This window comes from Postia placenta (genome assembly GCF_002117355.1).
Source record: "Postia placenta MAD-698-R-SB12 unplaced genomic scaffold POSPLAscaffold_1, whole genome shotgun sequence".
NCBI lineage: Eukaryota > Fungi > Basidiomycota > Agaricomycetes > Polyporales > Adustoporiaceae > Rhodonia > Rhodonia placenta.
Genome location: NW_020169832.1, coordinates 4025389 through 4045658, shown reverse-complemented (window position 1 = coordinate 4045658; position 20270 = coordinate 4025389). Strand labels below are relative to the sequence as shown.

At 54.5% G+C, this 20270-nt stretch overlaps 6 protein-coding genes and 1 non-coding gene across 7 annotated transcripts; 4 read left to right on the top strand and 3 right to left on the bottom strand.

Annotated features, from left to right (window-relative positions):
* Positions 1 to 1693: 1693 nt before the first annotated feature.
* POSPLADRAFT_1072730 (hypothetical protein) lies at positions 1694 to 3497 on the bottom strand (the record flags this gene model as incomplete). Its single annotated transcript, XM_024482543.1, has 5 exons — positions 1694 to 2129; positions 2186 to 2305; positions 2367 to 2542; positions 2601 to 3090; positions 3150 to 3497. The coding sequence occupies 5 exons, from the start codon at positions 3495 to 3497 to the stop codon at positions 2016 to 2018; spliced, it is 1248 nt and encodes a 415-aa protein (XP_024344965.1). The 3' UTR covers positions 1694 to 2015.
* A 283-nt stretch (positions 3498 to 3780) lies between these two features.
* On the bottom strand, positions 3781 to 7246 carry POSPLADRAFT_1130214 (hypothetical protein; the record flags this gene model as incomplete). The annotated part of the gene is made up of 13 exons (XM_024483933.1): positions 3781 to 4116; positions 4169 to 4302; positions 4837 to 4992; positions 5053 to 5054; positions 5122 to 5161; positions 5219 to 5304; positions 5372 to 6031; positions 6078 to 6187; positions 6239 to 6357; positions 6410 to 6566; positions 6741 to 6893; positions 6945 to 7097; positions 7145 to 7246. The coding sequence occupies 13 exons, from the start codon at positions 7244 to 7246 to the stop codon at positions 3781 to 3783; spliced, it is 2208 nt and encodes a 735-aa protein (XP_024344964.1).
* Positions 7247 to 7712: 466 nt separating this feature from the next.
* POSPLADRAFT_1064453 (hypothetical protein) lies at positions 7713 to 9927 on the top strand (the record flags this gene model as incomplete). Its single annotated transcript, XM_024481804.1, has 4 exons — positions 7713 to 7814; positions 7880 to 7960; positions 8088 to 8170; positions 8220 to 9927. 4 exons carry the CDS (start codon positions 7713 to 7715, stop codon positions 9838 to 9840), a joined length of 1887 nt encoding a protein of 628 aa, XP_024344963.1. The 3' UTR covers positions 9841 to 9927.
* Positions 9928 to 11087: 1160 nt separating this feature from the next.
* POSPLADRAFT_1129034 (hypothetical protein) lies at positions 11088 to 12071 on the top strand (the record flags this gene model as incomplete). The annotated part of the gene is made up of 3 exons (XM_024483799.1): positions 11088 to 11744; positions 11805 to 11910; positions 11962 to 12071. 3 exons carry the CDS (start codon positions 11088 to 11090, stop codon positions 12069 to 12071), a joined length of 873 nt encoding a protein of 290 aa, XP_024344962.1.
* A 1258-nt stretch (positions 12072 to 13329) lies between these two features.
* On the top strand, positions 13330 to 13425 carry POSPLADRAFT_t9. The gene has a single exon. It is a non-coding gene; the product is annotated as a tRNA-Asp (tRNA).
* A 133-nt stretch (positions 13426 to 13558) lies between these two features.
* Positions 13559 to 15049, bottom strand: POSPLADRAFT_1043294 (hypothetical protein; the record flags this gene model as incomplete). The annotated part of the gene is made up of 8 exons (XM_024478272.1): positions 13559 to 13597; positions 13650 to 13988; positions 14049 to 14176; positions 14335 to 14368; positions 14421 to 14562; positions 14616 to 14836; positions 14891 to 14961; positions 15025 to 15049. The coding sequence occupies 8 exons, from the start codon at positions 15047 to 15049 to the stop codon at positions 13559 to 13561; spliced, it is 999 nt and encodes a 332-aa protein (XP_024344961.1).
* A 3437-nt stretch (positions 15050 to 18486) lies between these two features.
* On the top strand, positions 18487 to 20137 carry POSPLADRAFT_1165711 (hypothetical protein). The gene is made up of 4 exons (XM_024487894.1): positions 18487 to 18501; positions 18567 to 18701; positions 18751 to 18932; positions 18981 to 20137. Exons 2-4 carry the CDS (start codon positions 18632 to 18634, stop codon positions 20049 to 20051), a joined length of 1323 nt encoding a protein of 440 aa, XP_024344960.1. The 5' UTR covers positions 18487 to 18501; positions 18567 to 18631; the 3' UTR covers positions 20052 to 20137.
* The last annotated feature ends 133 nt before the right edge of the window (positions 20138 to 20270 follow it).

Below are 20270 nucleotides of genomic sequence, written 5' to 3'. Positions count from 1 at the left end.
TCTCGCTTAGCACAGACATCGAAAAGAGGTGCGCTCGATCCACGAACCTCGCCAACCCAGCCAAGACGCTTTTCCCGCACGCATATATCCTCTCGTTCTGACTCGCTTCACTGTACCAAAAATATTTATTCTTTCAGTTCTATCCTATCTCGGGCTTACGCTCTCTTTTTCGTCCTCAGCCGGCCTTTTTGCTCAGCCGGACACTGTCACACTACACCAACTACCCGTACGCCCGCCGACATCGAGCCCCGAAAGATAGTTCGCTCACGCACCATCACTCCATGCACTCGGATAGCGCATGACATTTCGAAGCCCCCGATACAACACGTATTGTCCAGCATAGAGTGTCGCCCTCCAGCGGTTATAAGACTGGGTTGGAAAACAAAATAAAAAGGCACGCCTGTCGTTGCTATTCCAACTTCGCCGCGTCTGACTACTGAGCCCCCCAGGGCTAGCCGTGTGCAGATGGCAGGAAGAAGAGTCAGGCGACGAGGACGACAACGAGATAGATGGAGAAGAGAAATCCCCCAAGCCCAAGAGGATCAATTGGACTGCTGTCCTTAGGAATGTACAAATACTCGCACTCACTCTATCTTCTCCTCAATTCGTACGGGCCGCACGTCGACCCAAGCCACAGCCTCTCGGGCATAAAGAAAGTCGCTCAGACGGTAGGTCATCTTCGAGCACTTGGCGTCAGCCAATCTGTCTGAAACTTGCAGATAGTGTCAGACAGCGGTTGATTTACTCTTGATATTGCACGGATCGCTACCATGACATTGTCCCATTTTCATTCTGACTTACCTCGTCGTCGCTGCTGTCTCTTTATTATGTCACTACTGCTACATTGGTGATGAAACACGGCTCTCTCTGCCCGTATCCAACGTACCGAAGAAGTCCCCGTTCCATGCTCTATTGCTATTTTATTTGCCGACAAATTGTTCCTGGAAGCGGGACAACGCAATATACTGGTACACACCCATATCCGCCTTCAGACTATTGATCAGCTCACGCTTTAAACCTTTCGTAGTCAACAAGCGGGAGGACTGACAGCGAGACGAGGTCAAAATCATGTCTCCTTTTTTTGCTTGAGTGCCGGGGTACAATGCAGTGCGCAGATTGCATAGAACTTAGTCCACGAAGATCGTACTTTGGAGTTTGAAGACGAAGAGGCAATACAAATTCCAATAGCGCGCATACTCAGGCGCCATCCGTACTAACCAGGAGTGTCCAGGGTCTCGATCTAGCGGCATGAGTCGGGCCCGACACACAATGCTGTTTGCAGCCGAGCAGTCTCTGGTGGAGCAGATCAGTCCGCGTTACAATGTGTCCAGGAACCTGGGATCAGGTCCGCCGTAATTCTGTTTGTCTGCACTGAAACGGCTGGAGTGGTAACACCTATCCTGCAACGTGATGCGCACATTGGAACTTCATGTGGCGCTCGCAGACGCCGGATGGACTATAACGTAAGTTGTAGATCCCAGTATAAACAGTCACAGAATGTACGCGGCACCGCACTCGCGAGATCCAACATCGAGAGACACGATGGGCGCGTCGCCGATAGACTCAATGAGCTTATACCATGTCAAATCTTGCGATCTAGCGCATCAAACAATTATATGATCGGCTGATCTGCGCGACCACAGAACCCCCACAAATATCATCATGGCAACAGTAGATCCTCAGCAGAGCTGTTCTATGAGCAGTCTCGCCTCACGTATATTTCTTGTGATTATAATACAATGGTCAATACGCACACCGCCTCGCAGCGGCGGCGAGTTCATGAAACTCGACACGATTACCCAAGACGACAGCATTGAAAGAGAGACGGTAAATCATTCGGAAGGAAAACAAGGCGGCGGGCAGGATAGAGGGGGACGGAAATGAGCAGCGTCTTGCCAACAGCGACAGGAGCAGAGAAGAGAAAGGTATACTCCCGAAGAATGCGACTAAAAGAGCGTAGAGTTGAACGGCAAAGCTTCAGCATGATCAAGTCAAGTCTTTTCTGAGGTCGAAGTCTACTGCTGCTTGCACTCTTCCGCGTTGACCTGGTTGTTGGCGGCCGCGCCACCACGTCCCTTCGGCGGACCACGCCTTCTTGCAGGGACATCGTCATCCTCCGAGTCAGAGTCCTGTGAGACGAATAATTAATCCGGAGTAGAGAGATAAAGTGGGGGTCAAGACGTACATCGTCTTCGAAAGCACCCTCGTCATCTTCATCACCATCCTCATCGTAATCATCTTCGTCGTCTAGGTCCTCGTACTCCAATGCCTTGCCAGTGAAGTAGTCAATAGCACGAGGAATGATCTAATGCAATCGAAACCAATTAGCTGGAGGGGATTGGCCACACGGTGGCGTAGGCACGAACCTTTTCCTTAATATCTTCTCCGATTTGGTAGTCCAATTCCAGCTTCTCCTCTAGCTCCTCAATGTCGACATCCGATTCGTCGTCATCACCTTCTTCTGGAGGGGTTGGCGGGGAGAAGAAGTTGAAGAAGGATTCCGCGGGGCGCGACTTGCGGATGAGCCGCGTCCGGTTCGTGTCTGACCGTTCGGAAGCAATGAACAAGTCGCCACGGGACAGGAAACCGACAACACGTACTTTTGTTCCTCTGCTTTTTGATCTCAATCTCCTTCGTCAGATCCTTGTCCTCCTTCCATTTGATCTCAGTGCCGATCGCACGATCGTACAAGAAGTCGCCAGAGTAGCCGACCTCCTCGAGGTATAGGTAGGTCTTTTCCAGCAGCTCGTTCTCGAAGAATTCGTTGGGCGTGAAGTAGAACTGCAGTTTGAACCCGGGCTTGCCTTCCGTGAGATATGCGATGCGGATATCGGCGAGGTGCTTGAGCGCGGCTTCATCGCGATCCGTGATGAGGTCCGCCAGACCGATGTGATTCCTGAGCGCGGTAAGCCAGAACTCGGGGATAGCAGCAGCGGGCACATCAGCGGCATCTTTTGGCAATGGAGTGTACTCCGGGTCGTCCTTGGCCGACTCCTTCTCACCGGCCTCGATCTCCTCAGGCGTGGGCTGGGCGGCGCCAGTGATAATCGCATGTCGTCGCTCGTACAGAGGTGTCTGCAGTACGTGGTACTGCGAGGATCGTCAGCGTGCGCCACCAGTGCATCAGGGAAAAGAGGGCTTTTTCCCACCTTCTTCTCGAGCTCGAGACATTCCCGCTTGTACTGATTCTGCAGGTTGACCTGCTTCGCCTGGAGGGCCTTCAGCGCCTCGACGCTCTTCTTCTGCTCGACGGGCAGGTTCTCGATGTATCCGGAGCTCTTGCCGATGAGCCCCTGCAGGCGGCCATGAACCAGGTTCAGCATCGCGGCTGCGCCCGGGGTGGTGATCTCCTCCTCCTCCTCTGGCTCGTTGTCCTCCGAGATGTCGGGGACGGTAGGGCGCGAGAGGCCCGCTCCGATGGGCGCATGGGTGAGGGGCGTGTTTTGGGGCGTCGGCGCGGTGAGGTCGACCTGGCTGAAGGGGATGTTGTTCGACATGGTGGGCAGAACGACGGGCAGCGGGGGCAGAGGATTGAAAAGCGCGAGAGGGGGCGTCTGCCTGGATAAAGGCGCACCGAAAAAAGTCACGCCTAAGTAGCGGAGTTTCAATCACTACAAATCGTGGCTTGCGGGTGTTGCGGTTCAGTCCACTGTACAGTCTAGATCTCCGCGGGTGCGTCCTCAGGGCGCAGGGCACCGCTCGTCTTTCATACGCTACACCATACGCGAGATATGATGCCACACAACCATGTCATTGTGCACGTAAATCTCGCGTCCGATCCTACTCTCGCTCGTACACGTACAGATACGCTAGCTTCTTCAGCTCGCGCACGCTTTCTTCATCCGCTTTGACCACCTTTTCGTCGTTGAACAGCACCCAGCTTTCCCCGCCCACCGCGGCGTCCTCCACCCGGATGTGCGCCACATAGTGTCCAGAATGCACGGAGGGCCCTTTGTGCGAGATGAACGCCTTGAGCCGGTACCTGGCAGGCAATTCTGCGCTTCCTCCTGTGCCAGATGACTCTGGCGTCTCACTCGAGCCGCTGGGGGCGGCGTCTTCCCCGTTGTCGTCAGGGTGCGAGAACAGCCATTCAACTGCGCGTTCCGCGTCGCCGCCCTGGTCTATCGTCAGGCAGGCAGCAGTAGTATTATGGCACACCATGACGTACGGTTTCCCGAAGGGCCTTTCTGGCCTGTGCGTGGGTGAAGCCCATCTCTGACAGCATGCTCACCTGTTCTTGCGAGGGCTCAGGTGCACTGCTGCCTGACCCTGCAGCTTGAATTGGGGCATCGATATCTGTAGCTTGCTTGTCAGCTCCGTGAACACGAGTTCAAGAAGTTATTGCTGCCAGCAGCGTCGCCACAGGTGCAGGACTAGGTAGATGCCTGCACATCGTCCCACATTGGGACAGGCCGAAGTCTCCCCACTCCACTCTCGACCCCAGTTGCCATTTGTGTTCAGTAAGCTCAAAGGAGAATCACAAAGGAAGCTGCGACGTTGTGGAGAGACAATGACGTCTCGTTCACTCCGTCATGGGTCGTCCTGCTGAAAATATCTGCAGCGACAAGATCCGGCAGCACGAAAGAAGAAACCGCAGCAGCTCTACCACGATTCAACTGAATTGTTTCCCCTCTGGGAAACAACCGTGGAGAAGCTCGAGCATCAGCTTGCCTTACAGAGTGTAGGCGGGGCATTCTATGGCTCTAAGCCGATATGGAGGCACGCAATAACGCGATAGAGAAATGACGTCACGTCATGATAATGCCAGCCTCGAAGAAGGGTGTGCTCCAGCAGAAGGACAGTTCATAGCAGAATGGATCGCAAAAGACGGCCCACCTGGATCTTCCATATGTGCGAAGAGCCATTCCATGGCGGCCTCGGCATCGTTGTTCCCCGTGGCGAGCAAGGCTTTCTGGCACCGAATGGTGGGAAAACCCATGGCTTCCAGCTGGGCCATCGCAGCCTCATTGAACTGGGGGAGCCCCGGTGCGGCTATCAAAGATTAGCAGATACGAAGAGCTGTCGGTCAATTGAAATCCGAAGCCCAGGAACATCTGCAACGTGCCTGCTGTGTCGTCAGGAAGCTTCTGCTCGCCCGGCTGCAGCCCGCGGCCGAGGTACTGGTCCAGCTGCAGTGTGTCTGAGACGTTCAGCGGGATGTCTGGGAACGGCAGAGAAGTATCAGCGCAGTACGACGTGCACGTAAAGGGGACCCCACCGAGCTTCGTCGGCACCCAGTTGACGAGCTGAAACTTCTTCGCATGCACCATGAGCACCTGCGGGAACGTCGCGAAGCGCGATCGCCTGCGGACGAACAATGTCAGCGAGATGACGGCACACGAAGCAAAGCGAAGAGAAGATGGCTGCGTACTTGGTCGCAATGACGCGCTTCTGACAACCCGGGCACGTATACTCTAGCGCCTCGGTACCTGTAAGGATGTCGAGGCACTCCCCCAGTGCAACCTCCGCGTATTGTGTGCGACCTTCCGCATTCTTCCCCGTCTCGCGTGCGGGCACCGGCACGCTCACGACGTCCGTGCCGTCGACGCGGTACCGCACGCGGCGGCACTCGCCGCACTCAAGGCGCTGCTCCATCCCGAACGCGAACACCTCCGTCGGGTCGTGGTTCAGCATGCCGCCCGTCTTCTTCGCGTACCGTCGCAGGACCGTGAGCAGGTGTGTGAAGAACTCCTCCGAGTCCTGCTGCCGCATTGTCGAGAACTCCTCATGCCCTTTGCCAATCAGTGCCTTGAACCCGCTCGGCCGCACGCCCTCTTGGAAGATGGGCGTCGGCGAGTCGTGCGCGAGCGGGTTGGTCTCCTTGGGGTGAGATGCACCCGAGGACGTGGGCCGCGGGTGCGAGTAGCGCCCAGAGAGCAAGCCGTCGGCGAGCTTATGCATTTGGCAGTCCACACAGCTTGCTGGAAGCGTCTCGGTACAAGTCTCCCAGTGCGTGGAAGCCGAGGGATAATACCGCTGACGAAATACAGGGAGCGAGAACACTGTCTGCAGAACCGATGCCATGTAGCAACTAGCGGATGGTTAGTCAGGGAACACCGCCACAGGAGGCGAATTACCTATTTCCGAGGTTAGATAGACCCGTAAGTCCAGGGCCGAAAACAGGCTCGAGGGCCTTGCCAGATTCGTCTGTCAGCGAGAAATCGAACTTGAGATTGTGCTCAATTTGCTGTGAAGCACTTCGTCACAGGTCAAGACGAGGGGATGCCGTAACACACACCAGTTCTGTCATTGATTTCTCCGTCTTGGTCTGAGTCTGGACGTTGATACCGAAGGTTGTTAGATGTGCCGCAAGGTCTGGATCTTGTTTTGCATCGTTGCATATGTAGCAGTAGATATCTACAGGATGTCAATTTCTTGATGAAGATAGTATTTGAATAGCTGGATATACCTGCGTTGCCCTCAGGCGTGATGGTCCCGAGCTTGACGCTGATCGGGTGGCGTGTCTCTTGATAGTGTTGAAGGCCGTGCCCGTTGCCTCCCAGACCTCCATACTGCTGTCTACCACAACCGAGCGAGCCACAGGTAAGGCAGAGCCAGAGATTCTCCTTGAGATCACAGTGCGAACAGTGCGCTAGCCCTGACGCGAGAATTGGACCAGTCGATTGTTGCTGGAGCGTCAGCGTGTGCTCGCAAGGAGTGATTTCTTCTTCCCAAGCCTTAACCTCTGACTGTCGTGCGGACGACAGCGACTGCATGACACCGTCACTAAGTGATTTGACGTGGGGATCGGCCATCGCATCCGGGATTTCAAGGCCGTTCTCAGGTTCGCACTTCCAACATTTCAGGACAGTCTTGAACTCATATTTGTCTTCATCTCGGTCTTCGACAATTGCAAGTTTGGTCATCTTTGCTGGAGGTTCTTCCTCGTCTACCTAAATAAACACATGAATGGCAATGCTGCGAGTCACAAGCTAGACACGAACACGATTCGCCGATGGCTTCAGCTTCCGTTTGATGTTCAAAGAGAAGCCATGCCCAGTTTTATGAACATGAGTGCGTGCGTGATGCCTCTCTTTGCCAAGGCAACCACCGTTGAAGCACGTCAAGCACACATCAATACCCAATGGATGATCCTGCTCATAGCATAAATACGGCGCGCAAGGGACATGCGGTCCGGCAGCACCTGGTTGTCGAAGCACTGTGTGCATTCCTCTCTGTGCACTGACTGCGACAGCCTTGGCAGCTGCAAGCGAGCGATCTCGACGAGATGTCCGCAGGTCACCATGTCTGCTTCCCTTGTAAGTATCGGCTATATGCGCTTTCCGGAATCTTGAATAGCGATCGCACCTGTATACCTCGGTGTGGGGATAACTAGATGAGCTAAATTTGCGACTCCTCTCCTCTATGCAGCCCTGGGGCTTGATCAAGTCTCAGTGGCGCGGAGCTGCACTTTCTTAAGGCTTGTGGGATGCAAATATGCGAACGCCGAACTACAGATGTCTGTGGGGCCGATGTACTTGTACTCTGCGCATATAATCTCAGTAACAAATCATGGCCTTTGGGAGACATGAGATTGTACCCCGGCTGATCTTGGTCGACTGAAGGTACGCGTCTGAGCAAGATGGGCACGCTTCCATCCTGCGCGTACGCGCTAAATAGTGCACGTGGCACGTGATGGCGGTCGAAGGCAAAATTCAATTCACAGTCCAAGTTTTGCAACCTTCCCTTGATCCCTCTTTTTCATCTTCAGAATGGCCCCACAGCCCAACGGAACAGCGGAGGCACCCATCGAGGTGTCTGCGATACCCACTGTTGTTGGAATTAACTTCGGCAACTCCTACGCGTCGATCGCGGTCATTACCAAAGTACGGCTTTCCTCTTGCAAGTATTGAGGATCTACTTATGCTGTATGCTATAGGAAGGCTCTGCTGATTGCATTGCCAATGAGGATGGCGAACGTCAGATTGCCTGTGCCGTCTCGTTCCATGGGGAGGAAGTGGTGAGTACGTTGCACCGCTCGCGGGGTCTTATATCCGGTTCCGGATATGGAACCAAACTCGGAGGCTCTACTCTGCATATAGTATGCGTGAAATTGCGATGAGTGGGCGACTTATATATTACCATAGTACATCGGCAATCAGGCCAAGCACCAGCTGGTGAAGAATGCGCATAACACGATCACAGGTTTCCGTAACCTACTTGGCAAAAAGTACGCTTGCAGTTCTATCTAAACTATGTTCATGCTAAATCTATGACAGATTCTCTGAGATCCCATCAGACAAGCTGCTAGTCTCTGCTCCTGTCATTGAGCACCCAGAGCAGCCGGACGTACCTGCATATAAGGTACAAGTCCTGCAGGCCGCCCCCACACCTCTGCTCAAGACTGCAACGAACACTCCTGCCGCGTCGAACGCTGCCACGCCCCGCTCGGAGCCCACGCCTGCCGAGCGTATTTTCACAGTATCCGAAGTCACGACCATCTTCCTCAAGTCGCTCATCCAGTCTGCGGAGGACTTCCTTGGCAAGAAGGTGCAGGGCGCAGTGATCAGCATCCCTGCGTGGTTCGAAGACACGCAGCGTGCGGCGCTCGAGAAGGCTGCGGAGGATGCTGGCGTAAAGGTTCTTCAACTCCTCGAGGAAGCCGGCGCCGTCGCTGTGGCCACTGCCTCATCGCCGGGCCTGAACCAGGACCGCACGCAACTCGTGGTCGACCTCGGCTCATCTGCTCTTGAGCTCTCACTGCTCTCTATCAGACAGGGCCTTGCCTTTTCGCTTGCGACGCTCTCGGACCCAACCGTCGGCGGCGACGCGATTGACGGCAAACTCATCAAGCACTTCGCCAAGGAGTTCACCAAAAAGACGAAGACGCCGCTTACCGTCTCGCCTGCGACGGAGGCACAAGACAAGCGCGCAGAAGCGAAACTGCGTCTCGCAGTTGAGCATACGAAGCGTACCCTGTCAGCGTCCCCCGGCGCAGCAACGTGCTCCGTCGAATCGCTCAAGGACGGGCTCGACTTTACCGGCACGATCACGCGCCTGCGCTTCGACATGGAGGTACGCACAGTATACGATACCGTGTACGCGCGCGTGAAGGAGCTTGCAGAGCGCGCGAATGTCGATCTGTACGACATCGACGAGATTGTGTACGTCGGTGGCTCCGCGAGCCTGCCCGGGCTCGACGAGACGCTCTCGCAGGGCTTCCAGGAGTCCGTCGTGACGCCGTTCACCGCAGGCACAGTCTTCGGTGGCGGTGTGGGCGACCCGACGGCGATTCTCGCGCGCGGATGCGCAGTGCAGGCGAACCTCGTTGCTATGCTCGCGGAGGGTACCGAGGAGGAGCGCGAGGTGAAGAGCGCGTTCGCAAGCGGGAGCAAGTGGACGCAGGCAAAGGCGACGTCGAAGACGGTCGGTATGCTCTTCCCCGAGGAGAACGCGGAGGGCCTGCTGGGTGGGCAGTGGGTGCCTGCTGTGCTGAAAGACACCCCTGTGCCTTGCCGCCGCACCAGCCGCTTCGATGTGGATCTCGGAGAGGGGGGTGGCGAGAAGCGCGTGGGCTTCGAGGTATGGGAGGTCAAGGAGGGCGTCAAGATCGAAAACGTGAAGCCGCCGAAGGACGAGGACAACGTGCCCCCGGAGGAGGGCGAGGAGGAAGAGGAGGAAGAAGAGATCGAAGTGAAGGAAAAGACGCTGGAGAAGGACGCTCTCCTGACGTCGCTGGTATTTGCGGCGAAGGAAGCGAAGAAAAACGGAGGCCGATGGACTACAGCCATCGACGTGCAGTTCGTCGTGGACGACCAAGGGGGTCTTGAAATCAGTGCTTGGGAGATCGGCCCCTCTGGCAGGGGCGAGAAAACGACGGTCAATGTACCTGCATTGTAGACGTAACATGTTAGATGCATGTCCAATTCGTGTAGCTGGATATAGAGTTGCAGCTTGCTTTCTACCGCCTGCAACGGTTTGCGCTCCCGTGGGTGTGAGGCCTTCAGGCCTCTCGAGTTTTCATTGCCTATGTACCTCCATGTTTCGAAGCAGCGTTTTCACTTTAAAGTGGATGGGGCACGGACTGGTGGGCTGGTGCCAGTGGAGTACCGTCTGCAAGTATCAATTATTTGCTCAGTCAACTCAGCAACAAATAAATGGACGGCTAGAGCAGGCTCCTGTTCAAAATAATCACGGTTTATTCCTCAGGTCCACGCTATGGGCCCAAAGACATTAGTATCTTATGATTTAACGCGGATGTCGAACATAATACATGTTACTATTTACGAATATACTCCCGCTTTGTTCTGACCATCCTCCGGTCAAAACGCCGCAAAGGTCCACTGAGTGACTGGGAAGTATTGATGGGTGCTGGTAATCGATCGGCTGAATTTGATCACAGCAGAAGGTTCCTTGCAGTGTTCGTACTCTGAGCCGCTACCGTTAGCGTGTTAGCAGAGTTGACAGCCTCGCATACCAAACACATAATTTCTGCTGCCTTTGGCAGCGCACTTGGCTATTGAATGGATAATGAAGGCGGGGGTACGCTTCTTGAATGACGACCATCTCACCTGGTTTCTCGACGGGTTGGTCACCTCCGCGCATAGCTCTGCGATAAATTTATTCTCGACTTATTCTTCTCTACAAAGGTCTTTCTGATGCTAAAACGAATAGCGGTGGCGTTGATTTCCTTTTGTAGTAGGGCCCGCCACATTTGGCTATGCAATCAAAGCCTAGTGATTGGACATTTCAACTCTCCCAATTCTTGATTACATATGTAGATTTTATTGAACGGATTTCCTCTGCCCAGAAGTGAGCGACATGTGCTTGTTCGGTGTTGACTCGTAGCCGTGACTGGAGTTTGACTGAAATGCCCTTGGGAATGCCGATGTGGGGCCCCGCACGTGGTTGCTGCGCAATGAACTGTGTCATGCTATGTTTAGCACAACCTACTCACTTACTCCAATCTACTTGCCTTCTTCATGAACTAGACAGTGGTCAACTTCAGTCTCTCGACGAACTGTGTACGCATCCTGTAGACATATCTACGACGTTGTAGAAAGGAGCGGTAGGTACGTGTGCTGGTATTTCGACCGCTACAGTGTTGACACGCTCACGTTCGCCAGCAGAGTTGGTGACAACCTTTAATGGCCTCTCAAAATGTTGGACACGAGCCGGACGAGACTAGCTTCAATGTGCTTGCTAGATCCTTCGCCATGATCATTTTCTCAGAAATCGGTGACAAGACGTTCCTCATCGCCGCCATCCTTGCCATGCGACATCCGCGTCTCGTCGTCTTTGCTGGTGCCCTCTTCTCCCTCATCGTCATGTCATTCTTGTCAGCGGAGCTCGGGAACCTGCTTCCTACACTCATACCCAAGAAATGGACACAAGCATGTGCAGCGGTGCTATTTCTGGTATTCGGTGTCAAGATGCTGCAGGAAGCTCGCGAGATGCAGCCAGACAAGCTTCAGGAGGAGATGAAGGAGGCGGAGGAGGATATAGAGGGCGACGAGGCACTCGCAGATGGGACTGGTATGGCCGTGAACGATGACGACGTGATCCCGCTCGAGGAAGTCGAGGAGGGCGGTCGGCGGCACGCCCACGTCCGTAAGCTTAGCACGGGCTCTGGTGGCAGCGCACGATACACGAGAGCCTCGCGGACGAAGAAGACCGCGGATGCGATACGCAACTTCTTCAGCCTTTTCCTCGGCCCCGTGTTCGTACAGTCCTTCGTGCTCACGTTCCTCGGCGAATGGGGCGATCGGAGTCAGATTTCGACGATCGCGCTAGCTGCTGCACATGTAAGTGCCGCGACACTTCCACACGTGGGCGATGATTGAATGCTGCTCGTTGCTGTGCAGAACGTCTACCTCGTGACGCTGGGCACGGTCGTCGGACACTCATGTTGTACTGCTCTTGCGGTGATTGGCGGCCGCTATATCTCCACAAAAATTTCTGTCAAGCACGGTGCGTGCGCTCGTTTTATTGTCAGACTCGTCCTAATATCGCCGCCTTCAGTGACGCTAGGAGGGAGTTTACTCTTCCTTGCGTTTGGTGTCATATACCTCTACGAAGCGTTTGTGATGGACGCAGATACTGCGGATTTAGACTTCAACCCAGCGAATTAATGTCCCTATCCACGAGCCTACTCTCCCTGCTACCTGGAATCCAATGAACATGAGAAAGGCCTGTCGCATCCTAATTTATGATTTGTAGTAATATGTCATTGTCGTTGGCAACCATCTCGCTCAGTTCACACGTCAGCTGCATTCGCAAGGTACCTTTACTTCTCGAGAGCAGATGTCTCCAGTGTCCCGGCACGATTCCTCAGATTCTATCCAATTGGTTTCACGCTCACATATCCGCCTGAACACCTATTCCCTTCAGGCACGCGTTGGAACCGCCCGATCGTTTTACGTCCAAGACGTGCTCGGACGGACGGCGTCGTTCAATCACGAAGACTGTCAAGCTGTGGATTTGGTGACGAAGGGCCCAGATGGAGTTTCGTCAGGATGAGTGGTTTGAGTTGATCACACACAGCAGCATCCGCCGAACGCAAACAGTGGTCGGCGGTACGGAGAAACATAGAAGGCGGCGAAGAGAACCTGCTTCCTCGGTGTCAGTATCCCCCAGCTCCCGTAAGTTGGAGACGGGCGAGAGCTGGCCACCAAAGCCTAGGTACGACCCCCTTCGCGCTGGACATTGCTCCCGAAACTGACCACCGCACGGGCAACTGTCATACGCGTTTAAGTCGGTCCGTGGACAGTCTGGTGACTGTGGTCAGCATCCTGGTCCTGCTGGTGAGACTTTCCACAGTTAGATGCCGATAAGCATTCCCGTGGGCCAAGCAACCCAATCATAGAGGCGCGTGCTCACAGCTGCTCACAGGGAGAACCACGCTGCTAGCTGGCGGTACCTCGAGCCTCTCACAGTTGACGAATCCCAAAGCCTGCATATGCTAGCTGCCTAGCGCCATATCGATCGCGGTGCACCGCCGCTGTGCACCACGCATCGTAGGCGGAAGCGTATGCTGATTCTAGGGTGCTCATCTCGTCGCCATCGCGAAGGCTATCGCACGCTAACGACGTCGATGATGGCGGTGGCTGTATAAGTGGCAGTCAAGCTCTGAGCAATGCATGGGTTCTCTTCGGCATTGAGGATTGCAGCCCAGTCGTCCTCAGTAATTGCGGTGACTGTATTGGCCGCGAAGGGTCACCGTGCGGTGGCCAACACCGACCGCTTCTCCATGTGCGTTAACGAAGACCGGAGCATCTCCAGATACTGCTAAACTAACGTGTCACAGTGAACATTGTAAACCATCTTGAGTATGGCGTAATACTACAGGGACCGGTATCAATAATAGGCTATTCATAAACTGCTTCATAATCCCTGGTAGTATATCGGTTAGTACACGCGCCTGTCATCCGCTGGATTCCGACTATCTTTCCGCGCGAAAGCGGGGTTCGACTCCCCGCCAGGGAGTAATACTTTAGGTGCATTCTTTTTTTTGGGCTAGCAATCGAAGTACACCTATATTCAGAACCAACTATGTACTCGCTAACAGCGCACGAAGTACCGTGGCGGTATTCACCTCTCACAACATCTTCTAGTCGTTTTACAAAGCCCAGACGCTCCCTCTCTCTGGATGAATTCTCTGTATCCACACATATGTCATCTAGCTCATTACCAATAAAGCGTAGACATACATTTTGGTCTAGGTCTAATGATGTTAGAGCTTCCAATACCGCTCGGCCGGACCATGCCTCTATTTCCACGACTTGCTCTGGGGTGATGAATTCTTGGGACGTCCGCGAGGCAAACACCATCTGTGCAGCCGCCGCGCGAATGCTTGGCCTCGGTGTCATCAGATCACCGTGACTGTTCGATTCGGAAACGCTGGGCGGCTGGCCCTGACTGGATGGCTGAGGAGGTGAGGAAATGACAGGGGTGACAGGAAGGGTGCTGATTGGGGGCTTGATGGTTTGCTCGACGCGGGCCTGGCCCGGCCAGCTGGCAGCCAAATGCAAGATATGAAATGTCTCCATCTGGGTTGACCGAAGTTCGTCAGCACGACACAGTCGCCGGGGTAAATACATCCGACGTACTTCTAATGTACCTAAGTCTTCATGCGACTCTTGGAGTTGGCGAATAAGGTCAGCATTATGGTCCGGGAAAGACGTCTGCCTCCCTTGCGAGGAATAAAAGCTGCGACACCGAGGTGTGGTTAGAAATGCTAAGCGGAAATTTTCAGACTATGCACACCTGTCTGCAGATGCGTTCATCGTGTAGTCCACGATTGGCACGTCAATTCCGGGCGGTCGGGTCTTGTGTAACGCATTTCTAATCTAACGGAAAGGGGTCAACATGCGGTACTTGAGCGCATGGAATAACGTACAGCGTCATGGAGAACAGGGTCCGCATTGACCTTCCATATGGTTCAGCGATAGGGCTATACAATGGCGCTCCACAAAACCTACCGGTTTACTGATTCTATAAGGTGGCTCATGCGAATGACCAGTGACAAAGTCGAAGTCATAGTTTCTGTTGACAGAAACACTGGACTTCGGGACCACCACCGACCCCACAGGCGTATCGATGAGAGCGCCGCATGATCCTAATCTGGTATGGAGAGTTCATTTGCGATACTGCGAATATGAAAGGTCCCGATTGACCTCACCACGACCATATCGCCGCTAAGGCATTCTCTCACTTCGCGTACAAAGAAGTCGGCATTCGGATATCCCATTCCTATGCTGACGATGGAGATGGGAACGCCCTTGTAACGGCCGGTAATGGTCGTGAAGCCACGCTCTGATGCCAATGTAAACGGTTTCGGCGAGGCATCGAGATACAAGGCGATCCCTCGCGCGCGCGACGGGGCACCCACAGTCACCTACAACCACACATCAGTCCCTAACCTCCAACAAAGTCATCACCAGGAACGTACTATTCGATTCGCTACTTCCCCCGCACGGATACCAAGGTGATAGACTCGGTTGTCCTCGGTGCGGGGGAAATCTAGAGATAGATCCAGATGATTTTCTGATGTTCAGGCGATCTGAATGTATTGAATTATCTTACTAGCGTCGACTATCAAGTCCTTCATACTGCCTCCGAGATCGAGCCTGGGCTGCACAGCAGCGGCGCTACGGCTCTAAAGGTCGGGCTCTATTGAGCCTGCGCTGTATTGAAAGCTGATTATCATCTGTCAAAATACAGTGACAATTCTGTTTCACTTGCCAAATGGGAGGATTCAGGAAGTAGACGATGATCGTCCGGACTTGGAGGAAGGACTCGGGAGAGCGTCTTCCGCCGTTGGGCGGCTCCGAACAGCACGTGCACGTGCTAACTCTGTTGGTGATGTCTGTCGGGCGAGCGGTCGGGCTGACCACTGTTTGCCCAAGCCATGGCGAGCGACCGTCAGTTCGTTCGTAGGCCGTCTTGAAATCTAGAAAATTTTCACAATTCTCACAGTGGCTGAAGGCCGGACGCCAGGCTGCGGAGCCGCTTGTCATGACGCGAATCGCTCAATCAACGGGGTACCGAGCATCGTTTTGCGAAACCCCCTGCGGTGATCATCGAGTACGTTACTCTGCAATTAATGGCTGTCACAACGCCGTATACAATCGTCGGAGAACGGACCTACAAAGGCGCGCTCTATTGCAGCAGCATAACATCCCGATGTCTCAGGCGCCACAAGCCGCCCACATTCTGTTCGGTCATGGAAGCATCTTGAGATATAGCAAATCTTTCCAGCGTTCCTCGCTGAGAAGCTGAGCCTCAAGGTCCTCGGTAAAGGGGTTACTGTCTGCAGCGCTCCACCCGGTGCGTCAGGAGGCGCGGCACAGCGCTTGTATGAACGCGCGATCTACCTGCTGTTCTTCTGGACGGAGACGATGCGGTCTGACGGCCTGCCTCGAGTATCCGGAAGACGCTACGCAAGGTGTGTCTGACCTTCACATCTAAGCGCAGCTGTTCTCCGTTTTAACCAAACTGCTCATTAAAGCCACGAGATCAAGGGAAGGGACCTGCGTCAACGACGCAAGGCATATCCGATGTGATTCCCTTCGATTAGGCGGCATCGGCCAATGTCCGACCCCGACGACAGAGGAGTCTGCGAGTTCTCTGACAACACATGTTCTTCCCTCGCCGAACCCCGCAGGTGAGTCGCCACGCCCCTTGTACATGCGAGTGAGCTTGGTTTCCATTTCTGAAGCGTGAGGCATTGCGATGACTACGTCTGTTCGACGATCACGTCGCAAAGCAATTCGGCGACACGACATTGCGCTGTCAAAAACTTTTTTTCGCATTCCTAGCATTGATAGACACATGTGCAGCGGTGCGGCTTGAGCCGTATTCTCCCATCTTGCCGTGTAAGATCTCGGATGCTCCCCTTCGAGCCATGCGTAACTTGTACACAGTGCAAATGCGCAGATGTCTGATCACCAGACGTCTGCTGTGGCATGTGGTGCCTGTGCCTTTTCAAACTCCCGTTGTGCTTGGGAAGATAAGTAGGAACGAGGGCCCCATGATTACATGTCGGAGCACAGGCACGAGGACTTCTGCTTCAGGCGTTCATTGACGTGCTAGCAAACCGGATGATCAAGAACTTGTGTCGCTCGGATCACACGGGGCTCACTTGCCATGACTTCTCAAGACCGTGTACCGACCTGGACTTGCTTGCTCCGCTCAGTACTGCGGCAACGCTTACATCCACCGGAGCCCAGGAAACAACGGACGAGCACGTTTAGCACTCGAACGTTGAGGGGATTGAGCGTTCGGACCCGGACAAGACGCGGCATACCGGCGCCAAGTCTGGACAATGTCCTACGACGATGTTCCGATCCTCCGACATATCCACAGTGCGGCAAGGGAATCGCTGCTATCGCTTGACATCTACCAACCATCGATTCCTCGTGCCCGTGGTCCTGGGCGGTGGGAGAACGCCTACGGCGTAGCGACCGCTCTGTCGTCATAGATGACCGCCAAAGGTCTGCGGATACCTCACATGGGCCCGCGAAGCGACTAGCCACAAGAACGCTGACACTGGCAGTGTGCTGCCCATCTTTGTACGGGCGCTAGAACCTCCTTCACGGGCGTTCTCTGGGTCAAGTGATACCGACGATTGCAGAAGCTAGAACCGCGTGGTCGTCATTTCGTCTTTTACTTCCGATTTCGTCGTCTACCCCATTCTCTGGCTTTGCCGTGCCTTCGTTGACCGAGCGGCGCCGCATGCGGCCTGATGTCATGTCAGCCTGACGCTTGACTAGCGGACGCAGCCTCACTTACCATATGCAGAATTTCTTCGCAATCTTCGAGACCTCGCAACGGCTGGCGGTATGGACCCCGTCAACACCATCGGGCGAGCTCTCCGCGCTCCTTGCCGGGCGATAACATTGATCGTGTGCCATATAGCCGCGGGACTGAGGGCACAGGTTCGGGGCATTTGTTGTCGAATGAGGGAGATACTACTGGCTTGGCGGGCCACGAGATGCGCAGAACTTGGCACGCTCGATGCTGTGGCGGCCGCTGCTGCAGGTAATAGCTACTGACATGCAACTGCTTCCCAGGGTGTTTGGTCAGAGGATCACAGTCGCTTCGCGAGACGCTACGACATAGGGCTGCCGCGCCCAACCCACTGGTATTTCGCATGAGTCGGATAATGGTACCGGTGGGGTTGACTCGGCACAATGCCCAAAAGCTACGCAGACGGAACATACCGACGCGTGGGGATTGTTTCCTCTCGGCGACATGGTGCTGATACCGCAGGTCAGTGCGAAATGTTGTGCATTCTGCAGGGCGGCTCTCAGTACATCACACCATTTGGTCTTCCGTTCCAGTTGTATCGGACACGCAAAAAGCCGTCACCATCTTCGTTGTGTATACTTGCGGAGATTATAGTTTCCGCGAATAGTTGATGCTCCGTCGTGCGATCCCACGGGTATTTCTTTGGGAGTCATCTTGACCCCAGAATCTGGGTCGACATCATGGCCCTTTGTGGCAGCTGCTATGACTTTGCCCAGCTCCACTCATTTTCCCAAAACCTGTCGCTGTGCCCGATTTCGCGTGACAAGAAGCCATGGGACGAGAAGCACAGCGGTGTATGACGGCTCCTGAGAAGTAATACTGCTACTCGGAACACTGTGAGTTTGGTTGCTTACTGCCAAGTCTATACTAGCGCGTCAGGGGGGTCGGACATCGTTAGGCGCTGCTGTGCGGAGGAAAGGAACGCTGTCATATTACTAGCCGAATGCGGGATCGGAGAGTCAAGAGTCTAGACTATCAAGAAAGGCAAACCCGCGTCCAAGGGCAGATCCGGGGCCTTTCGAACCGTTGTGCAAACCTGGGGCAATCCACCTGCGTCCACAAGCTCTAATTGGTCCAGCCTTTCTACGCGCCCCGGCGGTCTCGAGGCAGAACATCATCTCATGTCAAATTCTTCACCATAAGACATGCTTCGACGCGGCGCCGTTCGTCCGGGATTAGCCCTCTATCAAACATTGCCCGACGACCCACTCAGTCAGCTTCCTCTGGCCGTTCGCCGTCCACAGCCTGAAAGTGAGCGTCTTGCCTCTTCAGTGCCGAGTTGCTCCTTACTGAACGCCCAGGTCCTCTGTCAGCAGATACGCCCACCGCAACTCGAATTGCTTTGCCAGCCCCTTGTGCTGTACCTCCAATCACCGCGTAAATGAGTGGCTCAAGCTTGTACTATGGAACGGCTGGAGATGTCGACATCCATTACGATGTCGAGCTCGATGGTGAGTAGTGTGCGTTATACAGCCTTCACACTTAACGACTGCCTCGTAGATGACCCACACATGTCGTTAACGTCCCAGACCTTGAATGCTGACGGAACGCCAAAGCGGCCCATGAACGCGTTCATGATATTTGCACGCAAGCGACGGCCAGAGATCTCTGCCGCTAACCAGATGATGAGGACTGGAGACGTCAGCAAGATTCTGAGCAAGGAGTGGAACGCAATGTCTATGGTAAGTCGTTACTGTCTCCATCGCACATGTCCTGACTGCTGTCGGCAGTCTGAGAAGAAGTTTTACCTGGACCAGGCAAAGAAGCTGAAGGACAACTTCAACTCGAAATACCCAGACTACGTCTACCGCCGACGCCCGAACAACTCGCGCAAGAAGCGCAAGTCAGACGCTGGACACGAGGCGGAGTCGCCTGAGTACTCGCCTGGTGTCGACAAGGCGGACCCCTCCATCGACGAGATATCTCCCATCAGCTCTGACGAGCTCACAATCAGGTCTCCTGTCCACGCACATCACTCTCAATCACAATCGCCCGACCATTCCATTGCTTTCAGTTCCGGCACCGAAGGGAGTGTCTCGCCGCGGTCATCTCTGCAGTATCCCCACAATATACCATCGGGGGTAGGCCGGTATGAGGACGCACTGTCCTACCCAGATTACCCTGCCGCGGCCTCGCCAGTGACCACATATCCTTCGCATACACAGCACGCGCATCACCTCGCCAATTCGTCATGGGCGAATCGGGTCGAGCAGAGCAGACCCGACTGGCCGTCGGTACCCGGTTTGGACTCTGAGGCTACTCGACAGAGAATTTCCGACGCATGCTATCCGTCTGACTTTAGGTCGGAAGCTTATACATCGCAGCTTGGACAACGCTCATGGTCCACGGTCGGTCAGCCCATCTCGTCGACTTCCGCTCCTGCTATGACATCCCGCTACGCCAACGCTGACTTCCCAACCCTAACATCGGCTTTCACGTTCGACCAGCCGTCGTCACAACGCACATCCTCCATGCTATCATCGCCTACATCTGTACCAGTTACGCAACACGAGTATACGTCGTCAATGCGTATGGATCGTGCCCATGACCAGAACGACCGACGCGGTGACATGTATCGTGGTCTCACCCATTCCAATACCCTACCCTTGCCCGGCAATGGCCACTACGTTGCATCGCCTGGCGCCCCTTACCAGTGGCAACAGCAAAATCGCCCAGTACCCACAACGCAGTCGCTACAGACAGGGGGCACAGTGCTTGCCTCGTCTGAGACCGCGTACCTGCCTCAGCCTGGCTCCAACCCGCATGCCTACTGGGATCGTGGCAGGTTCGACGCCCGATGAACGTTCGATTAATAGATGTGTACACATTGTTTTTGACATCGCTGTACGCTTGACGACGAAATAAATACAATCACATTGATAATGTCTAAGGTGTGCTACTATTTCTGCTACGACACGGAGTACTACACTAGCGCCATTCATCTTGCAACGATGTATCATAACACTATTAACTTCGGATGTTACCCCATTTACCTCGCGGAGAAGCGAGAGACGAGTCTA

Bases quoted from the DNA above. Each gene is read 5' to 3' on its own strand.
- POSPLADRAFT_1165711 (XM_024487894.1), top strand. From the start codon at position 18,632: ATGAGTGGCTCAAGCTTGTACTATGGAACGGCTGGAGATGTCGACATC. The intron at 18,702-18,750 runs GTGAGTAGTGTG...ACTGCCTCGTAG, and splicing joins TTACGATGTCGAGCTCGATG to ATGACCCACACATGTCGTTA. The intron at 18,933-18,980 runs GTAAGTCGTTAC...TGCTGTCGGCAG, and splicing joins AGTGGAACGCAATGTCTATG to TCTGAGAAGAAGTTTTACCT.